Here is a 25,287-nt window from a genome sequence, read left to right on the forward strand (position 1 = left end):
CCTTTAAAGCCCTAAATGGCCTCGGTCCAGTATACCTGAAGGAGCGTCTCCACCCCCATCGTTCTGCCCTGAGGTCCAGTGCTGAGGGCCTTCTGGCAGTTCCCTCGTTGCGAGAAGCCAAGTTGCAGGGAACCAGGCAGAGGGCCTTCTTGGTAGTGGCACCCGCCCTGTGGAACACCCTCCCATCAGATGTCAAAGATTTTTAGAAGACATCTGAAAGCAGCCCTGTTTAGGGAAGCTTTTAATGTTTAATAAATTATTGTATTTTAATACTTCTGTTGGAAGCCGCCCAGAGTGGCTGGGGAAACTCAGCCAAATGGGTGGGGTATAAATAATAAATTATTATTATTATTATTATAAACAAAATACAATAAAACTCAAATGCAACACAAATGACACAACAGTTAATGCAGCACCAAATAAAATCACCAGAAGCAATAAAACTGAGAAGAGCCGTAGTCCCATTCTTCTCCATTCTACACAATAACCAGATGTCAAAGAGAAAAACAACTACCAGATTTTTAGAACACATCTGAAAGCAGCCCTGTTTAGGGAGGCTTTTAGTGTTTAATAGATTATTGTATTTTATTTTTCTGTTTGAAGCCACAGAGTGGCTGGGAAAACCCAGCCAGATGGGCGGTGTGAGGGACAAGGGATACAGGGAAGTCCCTCCCATCTTAAGTTCCAGCCCATCACCAAGCGCTGGAGAGAGTAAGGAGAGCTCTGCCTCCAGCGGAGAGTCAGGAAGTGGTGTCCGAGGCTCAGGCAGGGTTGTGGAGCCCATGCCTCAGGTGGGACAGGAAGTTGGACGCACGGGGGGGAGGCCAATCCCCCCAACTCCCGAATTGCGACGCAAACGTAGGGGGAAGAGGTTGGGTCTGCCAAAGCTGTGGTGCTGGAAGAAAACGCGCCAATCGCCATTCGGGAGTTCTGACACCTCACCTTAAGGATGCATTTTTACTGCTCTGAACACTGTAAATAATCAGCACTTAATAAAAGCCTTAAAAGACCATGCTGGAGTCGTCACTCTAGAGTAGCCATACCAGGCCCTCTGACAGCAACTCCCGAATCTTTTTTTGGCTACTTTGGAGGGAAGCGATGAGCGCTCAAGAGGCTGAGCATTGGAGGCTGGAGGCCGAAGCAGCGAAGCAGGAGCTGCAGAACCTCACAGCGCACGCACAGCAGCAATTGCATGCCGCTCAGGAGGAAGCGCGAGGGGCGCAGGAGGAGCTGAACAAGCTGGTGGACCAGGTGAGGACAAAAGAGGAGACTGAGAAACAGCTAAGGGTGATGGTATTAGACCTGCAGAAAAAGTTGGAAGAGGAGAAAGCCGCTAGAGGTGGGGGGGCACCCCAGCCGCAGCTAGTCCAAGTGAGAAGGGGACAGAGCCTAGTCACCAAGTTCAGCGGAGACCCGAGGGAGTACCTCGGATTCGAGACAGAAATAAATTATGCGCTGGAATTGCATGCAGCAGAATTCCCAGATGACGCGCACAGAGTCTACTTTATCATAGAACATTTGACGGGGGCCGCCCGGGAATGGGTAAGACCGCTCATCGCGCAAAAAAATCCTTGCATGAAGAACGCAACTTTATTTCTAGAAGCTTTAAAATTAATGTACGCTAGCGACAGTGAAATGGAGGCCACTAAACAGGAGCTTCATGACTTAACACAAGGAAAATCGACAGTTAGGGACTACTGGGCGAAATTCACCATGCTGGTGCACAAACTGGGGTGGGATCTGAACAGTGAGCCAGTGAAATCAGCCTTCTACCTGGGTTTGCATGCAGACGTTAAGGATGAGCTGGCAAGAGGTCCTAGACCGCAGACTATGGATCAGCTCAGCAAAGCGGCGCTAGCGGTGGGGGTGAGACAGGAATCCAGATGGTATGACAAACAAGCGACGCGCGCAGCAAAACCTTGGTTCCCACGCTCTCAGGACAGACCACATCACCAAACCCCACCCCAGGGACCGCCCCCAGACCCGCCCAGACCAAGCCCAGAGCCGGAACCGATGGAGATCGGGGGAGCGCGCGCGCGGGCTTTTCAAACCCCGGCGGCGCCAAGACGCAAGGAGGGAAGAGGCGGGAATTGCTTTCTCTGCAACTCCCCCCGGCATCGCGTCAGAGACTGCCCTCATCGCAGAGAGTGGCAAGGAAAGGCGGGAACGGTTGTACCTTCCCCCACTGACGTAGCACCACAGCAGGGAAACGAGACAGCCTGGCTGCAGGAGACAAGGGGCAGCAGCCAGGCACAGTCAGCAGTGAACAGCCCCAGCCCGCCCACCCGCACAGAGAGGAGCAGAGCCAGCCCACCCCTCCCAGAGCAGGAGTGGTTCTAGAAGTCACGCTGACGCTCCCAAATGGCTATCCCCTGACAGTCCTCGCCTTAATTGACAGTGGTGCCTCAGCCAACTTCTTCTCGAGAAACTTTGCAGAAGAGCACCAGATCCAACTTCTGCAGCTGGATTTTCCCCTGCACGTGGCCACCATTGATGGCAGAGAGTTGCTGGGAGGGGCCATCACTCATCAAACCCCCCCCCCCATGAGAATGACAGTGGGAAGGCACTCAGAGACACTGGCTTTCAACGTCACGACCATCTCAGACCCCCCCATCGTTTTGGGCATGAGCTGGCTGGCGCGCCACGACCCCTCCATAAGTTGGCACCAGAGATGCATCACGTTTGGGTCGGACTTTTGTCTGGAACATTGCATGCAGCACCAACCAGGGGAGGGGCCTCCGATAGCCACGGTGGCCACCATGCACGTCAAAGGGGGTGAGGCGATACCCAAGCCGTACTGGGACCTGCAGGAGGTCTTCAGCGAAGCGGAGTCCGACCACCTACCTCCACACAGGCCTTTTGACTGCCAGATCAACCTGGTGCCAGGGGCAACTATACCCCCAGCCAAGCTGTACGCCATGTCAGACCAGGAACTGGAGGATCTGCGCGCTTTCATCGACAAGAACCTCAAGCGGGGGTTCATCAGAGAAAGCAAGGCAGCAGGGGGCAGCCCGGTCTTCTGGGTGGACAAGAAAGACACGCAACAGCGCCGTCTGGTGGTGGATTTTAGACGGCTGAATTCAGTGACAGAGCCAGTGGCTTTCCCCATGCCCAGAGTGGATGATCTTCTGACAGCGGCACGCAGGGGCAAGATTTTCACCAAGCTAGACCTAAGAGGGGCGTACAACTTGATCAGGATCCGGGAGGGCGATGAATGGAAAACCACAATGTTCACGCCTCTGGGCTCTTTTGAATATCTGGTGATGCCCTTCGGGTTGCAAGGGGGCTCAGCCTGCTTCCAGGCCTTCATGCACCACGTCCTGGGGTCCCTCCTCTTCAAGAACTGCTTGGTCTTTCTGGATGACATCCTTATCTATTCCAATGACCCAGTGCAGCATGTGAAGGATGTCAGGGAGGTGTTGCAGCGCCTGAAGGACAACCACCTGTACGTGAAGCTGGAGAAGTGCAAGTTTCACACCAAGGAGGTGGACTTCCTGGGCTACAAGCTGTCAGACAAGGGGCTGGCGATGGACAAGGACAAGGTGCAGACCATCCTGGACTGGCACAGCCCCAGGACGCGCAAAGATGCCCAACGCCTACTAGGCTTCGCTAACTTCTACAGGAAGTTCATCAAGAACTTCTCTCGTGTCACGGCTCCCATCACCGACTGCCTGAGAGGCAAGCAGAAGTTCAGGTGGACACCAGAGGCACAAGCAGCGTTCGAAAGCCTCAAGAGGGTATTCGCTTCAGACCAGCACCTGTTCCACGTGGTGCAGGATGCGCCCCTACGCCTGGAGACAGATGCTTCTGATAAAGCTGTGGGAGCGATTCTGTTGCAACTGGACGCCAACAGAGAGTGGAGACCCTGTGCCTTCTTCTCCAGGAAGCTGACCCAGCCTGAACGCAACTACACAGTGTTTGATAGGGAACTTCTCGCGATCCACGCTGCGTTCCAGCACTGGCGACACTTCCTGGTGGGCGCCAAGCACCCCATCCAGGTGTGCACAGACCACAAGAACCTGGAGTTCTGGAGAACGGCCAGGGTGCTCAACCAGCGGCAGATACGGTGGGCAGAGTTCTTCTCGAACTTCAACTTCTCCATCCACTACATCCCGGGGGAGCAGAACGTCAGGGCGGATGCCCTCTCCCGCAAGCCAGAGTACATGGAGGAGGAGTTGCCACCAGCACCCAGGCACGTTTTCCCCCCATCTGCATGGTCATGCGGTGCAGCAGTGGTGAGCGAGGCAGAACTCACAGCACTGACGGCAGCGGATGAATTTGCCACCCGCATCTTCAGAGACCTGAGAGGGGGGAGGGAGCAGGCCAAAGACTTTGAGGAAAGGAGGGGTTTGCTTTTTTACAGGGGAGCCCTGTACCTCCCAACCAAACAGCTGAGAGGTAAGGTTCTCAAGCAGATGCACGACAACCCAACGGCGGGTCATTTCGGAAGGGACAAAACCACTCACCTAGTCATGAGACACTTCTGGTGGCCAGGGGTGCGGGAGGATGTTCGGGATTATGTCAGGGGATGTGACACCTGCCAGCGAGCAAAGGTGGTCAGAGCGCCACCAGCAGGTTTGCTGGAGCCATTAGCCACACCGCACAGGCCGTGGGAAGTAGTGTCCATGGACTTCATCACAGACCTGCCGTCGTCCAGGGGCAAGACCGCAGTGTTGGTGGTGGTGGACCTCATGTCCAAAATGTGCCACTTTATACCGTGTGCCAGGGCGGTCTCGGCAGAAGAGACGGCCAAACTGTTTGTGGACCACGTATTCCGACTGCATGGATTGCCTTTAAGAGTTATTTCGGATCGTGGCCGCCAATTTGTTTCCAGGTTCTGGCGACGGCTAATGAACCTCCTGCAGGTGGAGGTCAGCTTGTCGACGGCTCGGCACCCGCAGACCAATGGACAGGCGGAGCGGGTCAACGCCATTCTGCAGCAGTACCTGAGATGTTACGTCAGCCAGAGGCAAACGGACTGGGTGGATCGCCTGCCACTAGCAGAATTTGCCTACAACAATGCGGTGCACGTCTCCACAGGGGTGTCGCCCTTTAAGGCCAATTACGGGCGCGACCTCAGATCTTTCCCGGAGAGGGAGGGGGAGGAGGAGGAAGAGGGCCCACAGGCAGAGGATTGGGCAGAGGACCTGGAGACGGTGCACCAGCAGCTCCGAGAACACTTGGAGAGGGCCAAGGAAGCGTACAAGAAGGGGGCAGATCGCCACAGGCGGCCGGGAGAGGTCATCAGGGTGGGGGACAAGGTTTGGTTATCCTCGGAAGGTCTTCCCACCAGGGGGCGATGCAAAAAGTTAGCACCCAGGAGGCTGGGCCCCTTCACGGTCACGCAACAGGTCAACCCGGTAGCCTTCAGGCTAGCACTGCCGGAGGACATGAGAGTGCACCCAGTGTTTCATAGATCACTGCTGTCGCCGTACAGGGAAAGTACCAGGTTCAGGGACAGCGATCAACCTCCAGAGGGAGGGGGGGAGACGGGAAACGCCCGACAGCTCAATGAGGCAACTGAGATTTTAGACTCAAGGAGAGGGGTGAGAGGGCTGGAGTACCTGATAGCATGGGAGGACACTCCGCCATCCCACAATGAGTGGATACCGGCCACGGAAGTATCTGAGGAATTTTTAGTGGAAGAGTTCCACGCCCTGTTCCCCCACAGGCCCAAGCCCTGGCACATGGAAAGGGAGGGAGAGGGGGAGGAGCAGGAGGAAGGGATAGCAGGCAGCAGCTCCCCATGGAGATGGGAAGCGGAATTTGAGGACACGGAAGAAGAGGTGTGGGTTTCACCGAGGTCGACGACGTCAGAGGCAGGAGAGGACTGGCAGAACATTTTTACTCCCACCAGCTCTGATGCCACTGACTTCTTGGGATTTCCGTCTTCTCAGGGGGAAGGAGAGAGATCGCCGGATTGGGGGGAAATTTTCACACCCACAGGCTCGGATGCCACTGACTTCTTGGGATTTCACTCGTCCCCAGCAAGCAGAGAGCCACTAGGGAGGGGGAGAGAGGAGCCTGGGAGGGGGGTGGATGTGAGGGACAAGGGATACAGGGAAGTCCCTCCCATCTTAAGTTCCAGCCCATCACCAAGCGCTGGAGAGAGTAAGGAGAGCTCTGCCTCCAGCGGAGAGTCAGGAAGTGGTGTCCGAGGCTCAGGCAGGGTTGTGGAGCCCATGCCTCAGGTGGGACAGGAAGTTGGACGCACGGGGGGGAGGCCAATCCCCCCAACTCCCGAATTGCGACGCAAACGTAGGGGGAAGAGGTTGGGTCTGCCAAAGCTTTGGTGCTGGAAGAAAACGCGCCAATCGCCATTCGGAGGTTCTGACACCTCACCTTAAGGATGCATTTTTACTGCTCTGAACACTGTAAATAATCAGCACTTAATAAAAGCCTTAAAAGACCATGCTGGAGTCGTTACTCTAGAGTAGCCATACCAGGCCCTCTGACAGGCGGGGTATAAATAAAATAATAATAATAATAATAATAATAATAATAATAATAATAATAATAATAATAATAATAATATTTTTATCAGTGGCTGCTGCTCATCGGGCCAGAATGGATCTGGTTCACCCAGGGCCACTGGGAACGATGTAGCTGGGTAGCTGGGTAGAAAGCTTCCCACACCAAACGGCAGAGTGGTTTCCTGATCATAGCCTCAGTTAAGGCGACAGTGGCAGGCGAGCAAATGTGCTGTTCGTCTGCAGATAAACCGAGCAGATATGCTCGCTGACTTGTTTCCATTGCACAGTAATGTATCCTCCTGACCCCAGATCTCAATGCAATGGTATCAGGCACCAGGGAATTTGGCATTCCCCTCCCACGGAATAGGTGGCCTAGATGTGAGACTTTTTGTTTATATGGCCCCTTCTAGGATGTGCCATATGCCAGTTTATTCCACCCATCAAATTTACAAGATACTTTTCACACGGCATGACTAGTGGTGCAGCGATAAAACTGCTAAACAGGGTTGAGTGTGGTTTCAAACTGGATGGGGGACCGCATGTTGAGATTCCTGCATTGCAGGGGGTTGGACTAAAGACAGGTACTTTCCAACTCTCTACTGTTTTTTATCAGATTCTTCCCATGCTCAGTAGTTACAAATAAGCACCAACAGTCGTTTGATGGAAGTAATTGATATTAACTGGGCTAATGTGTTGGGATTAATGCGTTGTTCTACACTTCCCTAATGTATATGTGGGATGGGGAACTTGCAGCCTTTAGGATGTTGTTGGACTACAAATCCTGTGAGCCTCAACCAGCATGGCCAATGGTCAGTGAGTATCTGGAAGGGCAAAGGCTCCCCATTCCTAAGTTTATAAGAAATGACAATTGGTGGACTTGGGGTAACCGTAACGACTGAGATGGTTAGCCTGTTCTTCATAGTGTTGGCCCTGTGCTCAGTGGGAAGAATGCAACTCAGTTATCTTATGCCGTAGCAAGGTCATTCAATGGGGCACTGAACAATCGGGCGCTGCTAGTGGCAAGATACACCCTGCTGATCAAACCTCCCAATCAAAGCAATAACTGCCAGAGAGTCAGTGTGGTTTAGTGATTAGAGTCACTGTGTCTGTTCCTGTGAAATATTTATCTGTCTTTTAAACTTTTGAAAAGCGGTATCTAGCTTGGAACGACTCCCTTTCTGATGACCATTAAGTGCATCTGTAAAGATTCCTGTGTCTAAAGGCAAAGGCAGAGCAGCCTTTCTAGTTCCTGCCATTTATTCCGCTTTATCCACTAATGTGGTTTTATTTTTATTCATTTTTTTTCCTTTCAGAACAAAGTGGTGACCGTGGATGGTGTGAAGGTGAAACTGCAGGTAGGTCTCTTGAAATTACACAGATGTTGCATATCACCTGAACATCTTGCAAATAAGGTAGAGGGATTTCGGCATGCATGTCGGTTGGTGTTTGTCCCTGTGCTAGCCATTTACATGTATTGTTGTTTTATGAATTCTCATTATTATTCTCTGCCCACTGACCTTTTATTGCATTTATCTAAGGCGTCCCTCAGCCAGGGCACCACCATGGGGAAAGCCCTGTTTCTCTTTGCAATTGAAAACCACAATGTCATGTTAAATAATACATTGTATGAAATAGGTGTGGGTGATGGGAGCTGCAGTCCAACAGCCTCTGGCCACAGATTGGTCAGCTTACATACCATCCAATTTCATCACTGTCTCAAGTTTAATGTCTTGGTTTTGATTCATCTTACCTGTGTGTACATCTGGCCCTATATAGAACCCTGTAGGTTTTATAGGACATACGGTAGATAGAACCCACTAGATAGAACCCAGCAGAACCCTCTCCTTGCAAGGAACCATCCAGACCTTATCTGTGAAAATTTCTGTTCCGTTCCTTATCGATTTGCTTCGTTTGTGTATGTGTGTTTTCCCTCTACGCTGCCACTCGCTTGGCATCAGGGTTCCTGCTCATGCAATATCTTGAAGGTCTTTCTCGTGATTTACCGACTTTGCCTTGTTGCAGATCTGGGACACGGCAGGCCAGGAGCGGTTCCGAAGTGTGACTCATGCTTACTACCGAGACGCACAGGGTATGTCCTCCCGTTGGGTGTCTTGCATCGGAGCTGATATTCTTAGCAGAGCAGCTCTTTGTTGCTAGAATCCAGTAAAAATGCTATTATTATTACCGTATATTCCGGCGTATAAGACAACTGGGCGTATAAGACAACCCCCAACTTTTCCAGTTAAAATATAGAGTTTGGGATATACTCGCCGTATAAGAAATACGACCTGGCGTATAAGACAACCCCCGACTTTTGAAAAGATTTTCCTGGGTTAAAAAGTAGCCTTATGCGCAGGAATATACAGTATTATGGTGCAGCTCACACTTCGCCTGTAAAATGTGACCCCATAATTTTCCATTAAAAGAATTGCGGGCAGCAAGGCTGGGAATGTGTCCCTGGCTGTCGACCTTGATAAGTATACCAGGAGTGTCACTCTCTGGACTCCAGCCCCCATCACACCCGACCAATTGGCTACTCGGACTGGCATTCCTGGAAGCTGGAGTCTGACAACATCTGGAGGGTGGCAGGTTCCCCAGAGTCTCTTTGAGGTCCTTCTTACAATCAAGCAATGTATAAATTTATAAAATAAATGTAATATACTTGAGTACACGGACCAGTGGTTTGACTTGGAATAAAACATGATAATTGGGGGGGGGTGTTTTTCTTTTTGTCTTGCAGCACTCCTCCTCCTCTATGACATCACCAGCAAAATGTCCTTTGATAATATCCGGGTGGGTGTTTAACGTCTGCATTTGAACCACGTAATCCGGTGCTAAAGTATGATGATTCCACAGCCCTTGCTTATCCCAACTTGCACGGACCTTCCTCTGCTCATCAAAGCATCAAGATAAGAGCTCAGGGTTGCCAGCTAGCCAGAAAAGGAAAGAGAAATCCCAGCCTGGGCTGCTTTTGTGTCAGCCCTACAGTTTGATGTGCAGAAAACAACACAGCGAGGAGATAAAACTTTTATCACCTGCACATCAAAGGGCTGAGCAAAGCATAGCTGCAGTTGAAAAGCTGGTAATTCTTTAGGAACTTGATTGGGGAGCTTGCAGTCTCAATTTTATATAGGGGAGTTGAAGAAGAAGGAGGACAGGAGAAAGGAGAGTGGGGCAAGCAGTGGAAAGATATACATTTGTCTCTGTTACACATACTTAGAGATGTTTGAAGGTGGGGTGTAGGGATTTAGGCAGGAGAGGGGGAATCTTCTTGGCTCCCGGGGCCAGATCCTTATCAGATCCCAGCCTCATGGGTCAAATCCCCTTACTGTCAGGTGATTGGGTGCTTTGAAGTCCCGGTTTTCGGACTTCAAAGCTCCGCATGCAGTCCATGCATAAGGTGCGCTAGGGTTTTCCCTGCATGGAGCTCAACTCAGCAGGCTTTGCCTCTACCTGCTTTCCCTTACCAATGGACCATCTGCTCCAGATTGTGCATTGCAGCCATATAACGAAGCTGTGGGGCAGGTGGGTGTGGCTTGAAATTGCTTTGCGAGCCAAATTTGAACCCTTGGTGGGCCCGTGAGCTAGAGGTGCCTCCCTGCTTGACTTAGGGGTCACCAGTGGGGTGAAATTCCAAGGTTGGTTTTGCAATGTAAGATAGGACAGGATGGCATTGGCTTTACTACCCTTGTATGTGTTGGTTAGGATGAAGGAATGCCGCCAAGGGCGACCTTACCTGGCCCCAGTCCTTTAAACAAAGCCCTCCTCCCTCAACACCTCTGTCTGCATGGTCCAGACAGGAGACTAAAGGCTTAACAGTGCTAGATATGTATGTCTAATCTAGCCCCACTGGGTTTCCTGGGGCTTAGTCTCAGGTAAGCTAGTATGGAATTGCAGCCTGAATCCACTTATCATGATGGTGGTCCAGCCACTTGAGAGAATCTAGACCAGGATGAGGGGTGTGTGGCCTGTTGATATTATGTCAAATGTTAAGGCCCCATGGAACTCCCATTGCCCTGTGTCTCGTTTCCCTCCAGCTTTATTAAACGCAGTGCTTTGCCTCACTACATGACACACCACACTAAACTTTCTCTCTTCTCCCTCTTTCCCACCCACCCCTTACAGGCCTGGCTTACAGAGATACACGAATATGCCCAAAAGGATGTGGTCATTATGTTGCTAGGCAACAAGGTGCGTGTCATTTCCTGACAGGTGATGCAGACCTGCTCTTGCTTTGCAAATGTTGTTGTTGTTTCATCGTGTCCGACTCTTCATGACCCCATGGACACCAGGCACTTGTGTCTTCCACTGCCTCCCGCAGTTTGGTCAAACTCATGTTCGTAGCTTCGAGAACACTGTCCAACCATCTTGTCCTCTGTCGTCCCCTTCTCCTTGTGCCCTCAATCTTTCCCAACATCAGGGTATTTGCTTTGCAAATAGTTTCCCCCCCTTTTTTTCCTTGACTCTGAGCTCTCTCCTCATAGCATGCTTTGCACAGTCTTCTTCTGTGGTTGGCACATAATTGGAGGAATTCTTTATCCTGGCACCTCTTGTTTTTGATAACTCCCTCTTGCATTTCTTAAGCACCGTGAAGAGGCTCCTTGCTTCCACATGCACTGGGAGCCTTTCTGCCACCATCCCTTGCTCTTGTGTTTACTCTTCCCAGCAGTCTCAGTGGCAGAGGTGCAATTGGATTTCTGTATCTAAGAGATGCAAGAGATGAAGAATTAAAGAGCCCTGTAGCATTTAGCACAAGTTGTTGTGGTGGAAACTTTCGTGTGCTAGATTTGGTGCATCAAGGGGCGTCTTAAATTGGCAGCTATCAGCACAGCACCAAAAACAGACACACACCCAAACTCAATTTTCTAAACAGTGTGGGCCAAAAGGCTGTGAAATGCAGGCCCCGACATGCTTCTCTGCAGAGCCCAAATGTATACAGCACCAAGATGCATACAAGATGGCTCTGGGTTGTGTTTTGAGCAAGGATTGAGATACTTTTGGGAATATTTATTATGTGGAATGGAGACAGACTGCTGGGAAGTAGAGCTGATGTGGAACTGATGGCAGTTGTGGCCCAAAACAGATGTAGGACGCCAGGATGGTGGAGACTGTTTAAAATCACCCAATTGTGCATTTTTTGTTTTTATATTGTAAACTATATCACCCACAGGTGAAGGGTGGCATATAAATTAACATTATTATTTATTTTGCTTATCTTTGAGGCTGGTCAGTGGGAAATTTTAGATTTATAAGTATTTAGATTAAGTCATGCGGGAGGGAAAAGGTCATGGAACTATCACCCTTTTCTCTCTTGAAAGAGGGGACAGCTCCAGTTAGATGGCTGTCACTGGCATTCATAAACCTGTTCTCACTTAGAAGTGCTTCTGGAAGACATTGTAGCTCTGCCGCCTGTATTCCTAGTTAAGCAAGCTGTGGATGACTTCAGGACAGGTGGAAGAACCACCACAGGAACAGCAAACCACATGACAGCATGCCAAAATTATTTTGTGAATTGGACTTAAAAGTGTGCTTCCAAAATGCAACATTTCCTGAATCCACTAGATGAAGCGGGTGGTTAGATAAAATAACCAACAGATAGAAAATGGCAGGTATTTTAGTGCCCTTTTTAATATAATGCCATTTTAAAATGTGTTGTGGAATGGGGGTGGGGATTATTGGGTTGTCGTTGTTTTTAATTTTATTATGTTTTTAATTTTATTTATGTATTATTTTATTATTGTTTTTAATTTTATTTATGTATTATTTTATTGTTGTTTTTAATTTTATTATAATAAAATTGCTTTTTATATTGCAATTTTAATACTTTGAACTGCCCTGAGATCTACAGGTATACAATTTTTAATGATGATGGTGGATTGGATACAGAAGCTCCCTTTATGATGAGGTTAAAGCATGCAATTAAGTATAGAGAGGAGGGGAAACAAGAAATGGAACACTGTATAACATACATGAGACACCTTTGCATGTAGTTACTGTGTGTTTGTATGCATTCTGTTGGCCTTGGACCCTTCCTGGCCACCACCAGCCAGCAGAGGGCACCCAACACTGGCAGCATCTGCCAGTGGCTATTCAGCAGGCCATCACTCACTTTATCTGAAAGACACTAAGGAACATATATGGATGTCCAAAGTTCTGCGAAAATCCTATGTCTGACTATATGGATTCCATCTCCGCAAAGGGACAATCCAAAAATGACTCTGGGCATATTGTGTGTCACATAACTGAGGTGCTTATGTGCTACAGACATCAATCAGTTTAGCATTATCGGTTAATTTTTCGCAGAAGTGCACCTGTATCTTTCGAAGCAAGCAGAAGCACCAGCCCTCATGTCAGCACCGCCCTCTGTTGATGGAGTCAGCACTAGGCAAGCCTTTGCATGTCAGGTGGGCTTGCCAGATGTCCGCAGTGGTTGATGGAGAGCGGTGGCACCACACACCTGGCCTCCCAGCGCCAGCATCCTTATCGGGTACCAGGATGGTGTGGAGTCAGGGATGCAGGAGGTTTGGATGCACCAGCAGGGAGCACTGGGCTCTCATCTCCACCATGCTGACTTTGCCACCACCCTGCCCCACACCATCCCTGTACCCAGCAATGGCACCGCTGCCAAGAGGTCAGGTCCACAGCAGCACATCTCCCAGCCCAGCCACTCCCAGATATTGCAGCAGCAGCAGCACCGCAGGGGCCCCTCCCGAGTGGCTTCTTCCCTTGCCACAAGAACTGTGTGTGCAGGGCTGGTCACATGAGCTATTCCTAGATTTCTTTCCCTCCTGTCCCTCTGGGCGGCAGGGATCTGTGTAATTATCTCTGCTCACTTCAGTGGCATGAGAAGAAGCCTCCTTGGGCTGCCGCCGCTGTGCTTAGCAGTGTTTCTCAAACCAGGGGGGTCTCTGGCTGATGTTGGGACTACAACTCCCATCTTCCCCAAATGCTAGGGATGATGGGAGTTGTAGTCCAACAATAGCTGGGGGACCCAAGTTTGAGAAATACTAGCTTATTGTATTGTTTCTGCAGGGAGGGAGGCGGTCTCGTTACAAAGCCATAGATATTAAGATCAGAGAGGGCACTTCTGTTGGAGGTAAGACCTACTCAGGTGAAGAAGTCGCTACTATTCTGGGGTGGCCATGTCCAACTGCCATTTATTGATTTATCCAAATAATAGAATCCACCAGGAGGACAGACCTGGGTACTTCCCATCGAAAGATCCCAAGGAGCAGCCAGTTTCCTAGAGATCTGATCTGTTGGCGATTCTTCTGATCCTATCTCTTCTTGAATACCTTCCCTTTTGTTGGCAGGCCGATGTGAGCAGCGAGAGAGTGATAAGAACAGAAGATGGGGAATCATTAGCCAGGGTGAGTGAACTAATGCAAGAACCCCTTGTGCCTCAGACTGTGGTGCTGAGCCACCTTCTTAAAGAGACAGTTCACTAAAAGGTGATCTTTCCAAACACACCCACACCCTTTAAGGTGAAAGTTTGGGGAGCGGGGCAGGTAGGCTCCAAGGTTCCCTTGCTTTCCCTTCCCTCCAGAAACAACATAGAAGAGATTGATTTCTCTCTTTGAGGGTGAAAAGAAGCCAAGAGTAAACAATAAGAAATATCTCACTGCTTGGGACTGTGCAAAACTGCTGCACTGGTTGAAGAAGCCCGTTCCCAGACAGAGCATGGCAGCTGGCAAAGGACTGGTGTTCAATCATTTCTGATATTTTGAATCCCTATGAGTTTGGATCGAGTTAACTGTGTGACAAATTTGTTCATTTGCCTTTATATTCTAGTGTGTTGCCAATATGGCTATAGTGTCTGTTAACATTTGCTAGTTTTTAATTCAGTTGTTGCTACTATTGAGTAGTTGGGTGTTAACGGAGAAATCTGAGGACTCCCTTGGACAAAAAACAAGCACACTGGCCAGGAATACCAGAGCAAAACAGCAGCCAGTAGGCTTGGTCTTTATTGAAGACTGTCGAGACAGGACTCCCACTAGCCACAAGATGTAGCAAGATGGAAGCCCCGTACAAAAGAGAACCCAAACTTTTATTAGCTGCTAATCCCCATGTTACACCCCCCAAAAAAACTACATCACTAATACATCATGGTTACATCATGAAAGGGGAGGTCTGGTGGCAGTAATCTGAGTGTCCTGGACCCTGCCCCATGCCCCCCCTTGCCCTCCACCAAACATCCCTCAAGTGTAACAAAAGAGATACCAGTATTTACATTTCCCTGTTTCCCAGCCAAGTTAATCACACCCTTTTGTCTTCACCTGGGTTTGTTATTTCTGGAATGACTACCTGTCTGGCACTCAGGTACCAGGATGCCCAGGAATTATCACTCAGGCAGAGGGGCTGCTGAGTAGCTGAGCTCACATGTCTACAGTACTGTACTGTATATGAATTTCTGGAGCTTTCCCAGTGAGCCAGTACATAGATACATTTATCAGTGAATTGTTACATTTGGTATTGTGCAGCAGAAGCCCTTTTGGATACAGTGGAGCCTCGGTTTATGAACACCTCGGTTTACGAATTTTCGGTTTACGAATTTTCGATTTACGAACGCCGCGGACCCGTCTGGAACGGATTAATCCACTTTCCATTACTTTCAATGGGAAAGTTCGCTTCAGTTTATGAACGCTTCAGTTTGTGAACAGACTTCCCGAACCAATTGTGTTCATAAACCGAGGTACCACTTGTACTGTAGATAGGAAGAAGATGCGATGAAGTGTTTTGTGGGGACAAATCACAAAAGTCACAAAAGTGATTGTGCTGATTTTGGTAGTGGGGCTGCATGTGCATGATATCTGCTGGAGGGGCAACCCCCCCCCAACCTATACATAAATTCCTGCAACCTGGGGAAGCGGGATACAATATTGAATTAAATGAAAGGGGGGGGGAATTGTCCACGGCAAGGATTTACCAGGTCTGCTTGCAAGATCTCCTCAAAATTTATCCACTTTCTCCTCAGGAATATGGAGTGCCTTTCATGGAGACCAGTGCGAAGACTGGCATGAACGTGGAGCTGGCGTTTCTGGCCATTGCAAAGTGAGTAACAGGCTGTAGTCAGATTGCTTCTGCTTCCTGGAATTAGGAGTTAGCAATAAGAGAGAAATAAACCACCTTGCTATCAGATTATCACGTTCTGCCATGAGATGTGTTGGCCAAGTGGACTGAGGTGGCATTCATTTCTGTGGTCTAGAGCAGCATTCCTCAAACTGCTGCACCCCAGATGCTGTTGGACGCCAACACCCATCAGAATGGCCAATCTGAATGATGATCAGGAATGATGGGAGTTGTAGTCCAACGACATGAGACAGGAGCCAGGTTGGCCTAGTAACGGCATCCCCAAACTTCGGCCCTCCAGATGTTTTGGCCTACAATTCCCATCTTCCCTGACCCACTGGTCTTGTTAGCTAGGGATCATGGGAGTTGTAGGCCAAAACATCTGGAGGGCCGAAGTTTGCGGATGTCTGGCCTAGCATATGCAAACAGCAGGAGCAGCCAGGGCAATGCTGCAGACCTGGCCTCCCAACAACGGCATCGCCGCTGGGTACCAGAGATAAGGTCAGGGAGGTGTAGATACAGCAGCAGAGCCAATCCTGCACTTCCACCAGTGTGCCCAAATCACCCCAACCTCCCTGCTGCCTCCCTGTACACACACACACACACACACACACACACACACACACACACAAACACACCTTGGTATACAGCAGTGATGTCACTGCCAGGAGGCCAGGTCTACAGCAGCACCTCTCTGTGCCAGTGATGTGGCTGATTGCTTGCCAGTGATGTGGCCTTTAGACTGCCCTTGACACCCGTAAATCAAGGGATGACTTGCGAGCTCAGTGGCAGAGCATCTGCTTGGCTCAGGTCGCAGGTCCAATCCTTGGCACCTCCAGGTAGGGCTTGTGCGAAACCCTGGAGAGCTTCTCCAGTCCTCCAGAACTGAGCTCGATGGACCAACTGTCTGGCTCAGTGGAAGGCATCGCCCTTTGTTCTTATCCGATGTGAGGCTTCCACAGGCCCAAGTTGCTCGTTTCTCTAGGCAGGGAGGGACCCTTTGGCGGAAACAGCCCCTGAGTGGTGTTTTTTTGCTCTTACGCTTCCAGGGAGCTCAAGCAACGAGCCGTCAAGCAGCCAGAGGAGCCCCGGTTCCAAATCCATGACTATATAGAGACTCAGAAGAAGAGGAGCAGCTGCTGTGCCTTCCTTTGAGGGAGGAGGAGGAGGAGGAGGACACAAGGGAAGCCCGGGGGGACCCCAAGCGCACGGCAAAAGAGGTCAAGAAGCAGAACTGGCACCTTGGCAGCAACACCGGGCAGGAGCTGTGTTGCGGACGCTCTCCAAAGACAATCCTTTTTAGAGAATACCGTTTCCAGGTTCTAAATGAGGTGATGCCTGCTGTTGCGGGTGTATGTGTGTTTGCAGGCATGCATGAAGGAGGGTGTGTGTGTGTGTGAGAGAGAGAGAGAGAGAGAGAGACAGAGAGAGAGAGAGAGAGAGAGAGAGAGAGAGAGAGAGAGAGAGAGAGAGAGAGAGAGAGAGAGAGAGAGAGAGGTTATGCGCAAAGTGTTACTTCAAAGGCCAAATGCACTCGAGTTCAGGATCAGCCAACCTGTTATCAAAGTGGAGCTGGTCAGGATCTGTAATATTGCCCAGGCCTAGTCTTTGTGGAGGCAAGGAACTGGCCTGGACTCAGATTCCTAGACAGAGCATCATGACTTATTTAGGCGGGGCCACCTCTCCCAGGCCAGCAGGACTGAGCTGGGTTGGCCTCAGATGCAGAAGCAGGATTCTGCGCAGAGGGAGGTGTCCTTTGGCAATGTAGGAGCGTTTTGGATGAGGTCTGGCTGAGCTAAAGAGTTAATTTAATAGCAGTGACATGACTGGGGGGTGGGGGGAGAGAGAGAGAGACGACAACCCTTTTGCTTCCCCTACAAAGGTGACGCTTTAGATGTTAAAATGAAACTAGCAGGAGTCTCCAGTAAAGAAAAAGTAGACACATTTCCTTTGACCTCTGGCTTTTTCCTGCTGCCCACACCCAAAGATCCTGCAGTCAGGGTTGCCTTCCCTCTCCTCCCTTCCTCCCTCTGCCCCAAAGAAAGGACTGAGGGATCCAAGTATTATTCCTACTGTGCCTGTTACGTCAGGAAAATGCTGCCGACCCCGGTTTGTTTGGAAGAGAAATCGCTTTGCACAAATATATCTGTTACTGGCTAGAAACAAAGGAAAGCTTTAGAAAGCTCAACTCTGCTTTTTGTTCCGGTCAAACCAATATCCTCTGCCAAAGTGAAGCCCAGCAAGTTGAAAGGCAGCAGGGTGGGGAGAAAAATGGGCTCCCTCTGTTCCAGCCTTGGCCAACCCAATGCCGGGTTGACCAAGGCTGCTCTGTTCAGATGCACAAGTTGGCTACTTCAGAGGTCTGCTTTGGAAAGTGGTGGAGCATTATACGGCGATTCCCCCCACCCTGGGCTCCTTCAATTTCTTTCTTGCAAGCAGGGCCTGGGTTTCTGGAAGAGAAGCAACCTCCCTTGCACAAGTTCATACCAGCCAAGCAGCGTGGCTGAAAGAATAAGCCCCTGGAGATCTATATTTCAGCCCATGCAATACTTGTTCATCTTGTAGAAACTCCCACCATTCCATGCGGCATGGTGTCAGAGGTCTCCACCGGCGTGATCCAGAGGTGTTTTCAGAAATCATGCCTTACAGCGGGGATAAGGAACCTGTGGCTTTCCAGATCTTGGTTGATTACAACTCCTGTCATCCCCAGCCATTGCTCTTACTGGGTGGGGACGACGGGATCTGGAGACCTCCCCCTGCCTTATTCATATAAGAAGAGTGCTCTTGTAGCTCAAATATAGCCATAGTCAACAGAAGCAGCAAATCCACACAAAGCAATAGTTGCGATTCTTATGTTCCTAGATTCCTATGCGATCCAAAGACCCCTGTGTGCAGTTGAGGCCTGGCCACATGTATGTTCGTTTTGAAGTGTGTGCTACTCAGTTCAATGGGAGATATTCCTAGTGAATGGGATATATTCTGCACTTACCTTTCCTCCGCGCATTCCAGGCATGGCCCATGCTTTAAAGCTCTTTATTTTACTTTTATTTTTTGCTCCGGAGTGTCCCCTGCGAAAACTCACTCTTTAAAGCTCATTCGGAGCAAACAGCAATCTGCGGGAAACCCAAATTTCTGTTGGTCGTGCGGTAAGTGGGTTTTCTTGGGCAAAGCTCTGGAGCAAAAAAAACCCCACAAAACCAAGAGTGCTCAGATACAGAGCTTTAAAGTCTAGGCCTATGCCTGGAATGAGCAGGGCAAAAGGCAAGTGTGGGTAAGCCCTGAATGGATTGGAGCCTTACTTGATTTCAATAGGATTTTAGTATGCTGAGCACTTTTGCCATATTCTATGCAATGCAGCCTAAACTGTCATGCTCATATTTCTTTAGCTCTGCTTTCTGGAAATCAGTGGTGTATGTTGTGTTTAAATTGATGTGGCACAAACCCTTAGGCTGTTGAAGAATTTCTCGTGTCTGGGTTCTCATGTTTTGGTTCCTGCATTTGGAACATGGCTGTCGTTGTTGCTAATCACCCCAAGGTCAATGTATGAGTTGATTTCCCCATTCCCCATCCCCTTCGGTCTTCTTCTATAAAACGTGGCAATCCACACCTAAATCGGTGTGGATTGCCACTGGACCAGACAAGAATTCTCCATGGCCAGCCATGTTGGTTACATGCTGCTGCTGGAGGCTGATGCAGTCAGGACCTTGGGAATAAATGGAGACTGTTAGCCCCTTGAAAGAGCTGCTTCTCTGCAATGCCCTTTGATTCATTCCCTTGGTGGCATGCATACCCTACCAACAGTGCTAGTGCCCCATATTGTTATTGGGTGGGTAGGGGTGTGTCAAGGAAGGCACCCTCAGTAATGCCCCCTTAACCTGGAAAGAGTGGGGGGATGAAAACAGAACATTCTTCACATGTCCCACAACCCCTTCTTTGGTGCTCCATGTAAAGTAAAAACGGTGGCCCCGGGGCCCAGACTCAGAGCTGGCAGATCCTATGCTGTCCTTGGGAGCCCAACCCATCGTTTAATTTAGGGCTGAAGGTAGTAAAATGGACTTTGCGCCAAAAAGCTTCAAAGCAATGACTGTAAATATGTCAAGGGAAAAGCACAATGAAGCCACTGGGAGGGAAATTGCAGGAAAATTATTGTCTGCTTTAGGGGCTGTTCGTGCATTATTATTTTTCTTTCAACCAAAGATCCATCTTTGTTTGTAAGGCAGTAGAAGCACCTTTTTAGCTGGCCAGCAGCTTCCTCCTAATTGATTTACAACTCACAGTCTACCAAGTGCAGCCCATGAATGTTGCGGCCAGCTAGTTGCTTGACAAGGTAGGCATTAAATACAGGGGATGCTATTATGTCCTTGGTAAGTTGTTTATTTTCATGCACTTGATACATACACACAGCCAAAAAGACACCTCTGTTGTGATACACAAGTTGAGCAGAATTTTGTTTCCATGTTCTAAAAAACAAAACGTAAAACCGTGGGGTCCCTTCGTTTCACTAGCCCTTTTTGATCTCTGCATGCGGAGACCATTCTTACCGACTACCCCCAAGGCAGTAAACTCCTGAGAAAGCTGGACAATTGGCTTTACAGTGACGGCTGGATGGGAACATCAAGTCTACCCTAAATGGAACCTTCTAGGGAGAATTTTGTCTCAACTTGTATTTATTCATAGAAAGAGGGCCCCCCCTCCATTTCTCCATTTCTAAAGCTCCTCAATTATAATGCCAATCACAGAAATATAGACAGAACACGTATATACAATTGTATATATGAACTCTAATAGATTTATTTCTACTTTTTGAATGATATCATTATTCTATTATGTATGCTTTAACAGTTATTAGCCTACATGTTGTGTCTATATTTCTGTGATTGGTTCTCAATTATAATGCGGCATTCCATCATTACATAAGGGATGAACCAGACACTACAGGAATATGTATAGAGAGACATCCCATCCCATGGTTTCATACTACCCGTCTCCTGCTTGAGACCCACCTACTTGGTAATTTGTAAGCAGAGGCTAGCTTGCATGCAGTGGATGTGATAGGCCATTAATCAAAATACAACCAAAATCACATGAATCCTCAGAATTTAAAGAATCTAGCTACCTCCCATTCTATCAGGGACATGTTTTGCATTCAGAAAATCCTACATTCAATCTGTATTGCAGGGGTGGCTAATCACTGGGCCTCCATATATTATTGGACTACTACTACTACTACTACTACTACTTATTATTATTATTATTATTATTATTATTATGGCAAAATGTTTATTCCAAACCGTTATTTTGCTACACATCTTTAAAAACCAACAAAATTATTTCCAGAACAATTTTGGGCCATAGCTGGTAGACAAGCCAGAGCGGAAAATGGGCACTGTGCTGCTGTGGCTACTTGGGCTTCCAGTGACAAGGTGGAATCAAGGAGCACAGCTAGACTATGCACCTGGGGTGCAAGCGCTTCCAGAAAGAAATAAGTCACCCAGTCCCCAAACCCAGGAACCACCAAACCTTAGCACCTCCATCTTGCTGACTGCATCTTTCCCCCAGATCGCTGGCCCCACTGGCTGGGGCTAAAGAGAATAGAGTCCAACAACATCTGGGGGACCAACAGGTTAGTCACCCCTAGTCTTAGCATACCCAGTTGAAGAATCTCTAATCCAGTGGTACCTCGGGTTAAGTACTTAATTGGTTCCGGGGTGCCATTCACACCCCGAAAAGTACTTAACCCAAGCAGCGATAGCGCGCATGCACAAAGTGCCGATAGAGCGCTTCTGCGCACATGCGAAGCGCGCAGAACGCTTCTGTGCATGCACGCACGGTGGTACCCAGAAGTAAACACTTCTGGGTCCGTTGCGTACTTAACCTGAAGCGTTCTTAACCCGAGGTATGACTGTAGCAAGGTTAGGAATGACCTTTGTTGTGACCCTGAAGATCCATTGCTTGTTGGGAGTAGGCTGTCCTTGGCTAGGTGGACCTATGGTCTGATTTCAGCAGCAGCTGCTCAAAACAGCTTGATCATTCAGTTTATAAAAGCCTACGCATCATTCATCTCTGTGGCCCAAGAAAGTAGAAAGAAATAAAGGTGTGGATCCAGATGGACTTGGTTGGGTTTGTATCCTACTGAAATTCAGTGGGACAGGATATTAATAACTTCAGTCCCGTTGGTTTCAATAGGAACTAAGTTCAACTAACTTAGTCTCAACCCACTCCATGGATGGTTCAAGTTACCCGTGCACAACTTCCTTGTAGCTTGCTTTTAGGATAATAAGGCGTCCAGTGTCTACTGGATGATTCATAGTAAAAATGTGTGGTTTTAAGTTGGAGCAGAGTGAATAACACAAGCTCCCTGCTTTGTTTGTGTGGGCACTGCATTTCCTTTCTGTGTCTGTACATAATGCAAATACTTCTACTTTTTCTTTCCCAATATCAGAGTCATTGACCGTCGAAAGGCATAAAATGAAAAACAAAGAATATGTAATAGACTGTTTCATTGTCTCAGTACCATTTCCTGATTGAGCCAAACCTATCCATGTTTTGATATCGTGGGTATTTTTTTAAACACCATAATTGCATTGTAGATAACGGTACTGTACATTGCTTCTAATGCAGAACCTATAACATACTGAATAATCTTGACTACATTGGCTCTTGTTTTTAAAACAGACTGTATTCAGATCCTCATGATTACTCAGAAAAGACTTTAAAACATGTAGGCAACTGGCACTAAAGCAGGGGTGGGCTAAATGGTCATTTCTCCACTCCTTGGCAAGCTGAGTTTGACAGATGGGCAAGGCCGTCCAGGTGTCAATCACCTGACATCATTATGACACTGGGTGATGTTGCACTTTGAAGTTCCAGTTGCTGGGACTTCAAAGCACAGCTCTGTTTGAGGCCTCAAACAGGAGCAAGGGCAAGTAGGCTGTCTGAAAGCCCTTTCCTTGTTTGAGCCTCTGTTTTTTGGAGAAGTACCTTGTGCGGTCAATGCTTCCAAAAAGGCAGCTTTTCTCCTCCACTCTCCATCACTTGACGAGAAAGGTGAAAACTAAGAGCTTTGCCAAGGGAGGGGGGAATGGAGCTGCTTGCTTTGATTGTGCATTCCTCAGCCAACTGGCCCATTGGTTGATGTCATGTGTGACGTCTCCCCAGGACAGGCTGCCATAGGCCTGTACACAGAGGTTCTTCATTCTGTACTAATATCTCAGCCACCAGAGTAGATGGTGGGGGAAGGGTTGTGTGGTCAAAGGAAAAGACCTATGCATTTAACCATCAAGCCCTAGTCCTATTGTCATGGCTGACCGAAGACCAAATGTCACTTCCGGGGAGAAGCATCTTCAGCACCTCCTCCGTTTGTTAAGAATGATATAAATAGCTGTCACAGTGGCCGGAGTGGGCTACTTCAGAGTAATGACTCTACACAGCTCTGCATTTTATCTTTTTATTGGTGCTGCGTATTTACAGTGCTAAAGGCAGTACTATTTACAGAGACACATCTTATCCGCTTGAATCAGAACCTCCGAATGGCGTTTGGCGCGTTTTTCTCCAACATAACAACTTGGGGAGACCCATCCTCTTCCCCCTACGTTTTCTGCGCAATTCCGGAGTTGGGGGGACAGGTCTGCCCCCCTTGCTTCCCCCTTCCTGTCCCACCTGGGACGCTGGCTCCGCTACCCTGTCTGAGCCTCGGACCCCACTTCCTGCTTCCCCACTTGAGACGGAACTCTCCCTGCTTTCCCCTGCGCTCGGGGATGGGCTGGAACTCAGGAGGGGAGGGACTTCGCAATATCCCCTGTCCCTCACAATAGCCTTTTACAATTTCACAAAAAAAATCTGGCTGAGAAACTTCTAGGAGGCTAGAGGAAAAATGGAAGGACGAATGAAGTCTGGACATCACATGATTCTACAAAGGTTCAGAAGATATCTAGAAGATTAGTGAAAAATTGAGTCACATGCAGAAGATGTAAAACACGTTACTTAAAGCATTTTATCCCTTTTGTTGCTAATAACATAAATAAGTTTGCTACTTAAAAGTTTCGTGTTTAGTTACTTATAGGGTATCAATATTACAATCACCTTAATTTTTTACGGGAGGTCAAAAAATCAAAATGCCAATACAATTCTGGAAACAGTTTCGTACCGCCAGCTTAACATATGAATTAAAACTATTTGTTGTACTCTATTTGTTGGAGCTAGTAAGTGAATGACTAGGTGGCACATCCCAAGGCCCACTCCTTGGTTGCTTCCTGTTAAATCCAGGCCAGCCTATTGTCTTAAAATGTCTTGTTCCTGCACTCCCGTGAGCCCACAGGATCCCACAAATCTCAGCAGTCATTCTCCTAAAGAATAGAGGGGGAGGGGAAATGGGAAAGTTCTACATATTTGTAAAAAGCAAATGGAACAAAAGATGCAAACCTTGATGCAGCTGCATTTAACTGAGCAGCAGAGGGGCTTTACAGAGCAGTTTGCAGAACTGCTCTTTGAAGCATCTCTTTCCTCCATTAAACAGCTCTCCTGGGCCGCTTTCCACCTACGAAGCTTGCTCACTCCTCTGCCTGTCTGCCAACTGTTCTGTTACCATGCTGTAGTTGGTGTGGCTGCTTATTGGCAGCCATGTGAACTACAACATGACGACAGCATTATATATCCATATCTATATATGAAGGATAAAAGTATTTTCTGCTGTTCCACAATAACAAAATTGTTCAGGGCACCTATGTGATGACATCTCAGAGTGAAATCTGAGTACGGGCACTGCTTCTTGCCCTCATTCTGAATAGGCAAACATTTTGACCCTTTCTCACAGCCCTGCTCCCAGAACAGCCATCCTTTTTTTCAGTTCATGAGAACACAAGAGTAACCTCCTGGATCAGGCCAATGGCCCATCTACTCCAGCACCCTGTGGGAAACCAGCCTGAGCCTGCAAATAAATTTTACCCAAGGTCTCAATAAAAAGCTGACTCTCCATTCAGGACTGTGCTGTATTTTTACTTCTTCTTTCTAGATTCTGATTTTACCATTATCGACAGCAAAATTTCCTCCGCTGAATTGCACCAGGACATCAACCTCACTGAAACTACTCTAGTTTGCCACTTTATCATGTTAGCTAACACTAAACAGCCTTCAAAAAGTTATTTCATATGTTTTTGCTTATTACATCTTTCTGTACAGAGTTCCAGAAAGTTTGCCATCTTTAGTTCTGGAGTTCAACACCTCCAATGCTGACTGTGGCATCATACCAGCTCTCCCAGCCTGTATGTGTGGCTTTCTCTGCTGCAAAAACATTTCTAAACAGAGAATTTCCTATTCTTGAGCACATAGTGCCACTTTTTGTCTTGGCTGCTATTTATGGATTTCTGGTTCAGAATTAAACATCAGTATGTTAGAAGGAGTCAGTGTGTTTGTCTGGTCCTTCAAGGAAACAATTTTATTTACTCTGCAGTTACAAGGCATTAACAGCAAATACATCGCACTATCCCACTGAATTCAGAAAGTAAAATATTGCATTGTATCCTTAGTAATAATAGTACTCTGGTTCAGGTTTTCAGCCCCCCCCCCCAGCCTCTTCTAGAATACTGTATTCTATTCTGTTTCTGGGTTTTCTTTTCCAACTGGCAACATTCTGCAGTAACTGAGCATGCCCAGTTCCCACTGACCAGCTTTTTTTCCTTTTCCTTTTTACATTCTATATAAACTTATGAAGACCTCAGGGTTCAATACATCCCTCCCCTGTTTCTCA

The 25,287-nt window shown here is 48.2% G+C and overlaps 1 protein-coding gene across 2 annotated transcripts in view; it reads left to right on the plus strand.

Annotated features, from left to right (window-relative positions):
* RAB37 (RAB37, member RAS oncogene family) overlaps positions 1 to 17,742 on the plus strand; it is a 28,629-nt gene extending 10,887 nt beyond the window's left edge. For both annotated transcript variants that reach the window (XM_035104393.3, XM_088661519.1), the window contains 7 exons: positions 7,787 to 7,828; positions 8,496 to 8,562; positions 9,214 to 9,266; positions 10,599 to 10,664; positions 13,787 to 13,843; positions 15,448 to 15,524; positions 16,592 to 17,742. In XM_035104393.3, coding sequence (XP_034960284.1) covers positions 7,787 to 7,828; positions 8,496 to 8,562; positions 9,214 to 9,266; positions 10,599 to 10,664; positions 13,787 to 13,843; positions 15,448 to 15,524; positions 16,592 to 16,697 — 468 coding nt within the window. In that variant the 3' untranslated portion in view covers positions 16,698 to 17,742. The remainder of the gene's footprint in view (positions 1 to 7,786; positions 7,829 to 8,495; positions 8,563 to 9,213; positions 9,267 to 10,598; positions 10,665 to 13,786; positions 13,844 to 15,447; positions 15,525 to 16,591) is intronic.
* The last annotated feature ends 7,545 nt before the right edge of the window (positions 17,743 to 25,287 follow it).

This window comes from Zootoca vivipara, chromosome 2 (assembly GCF_965207765.1).
Source record: "Zootoca vivipara chromosome 2, rZooViv2.hap1.1, whole genome shotgun sequence".
Taxonomy (NCBI): Eukaryota; Metazoa; Chordata; class Lepidosauria; order Squamata; family Lacertidae; genus Zootoca; species Zootoca vivipara.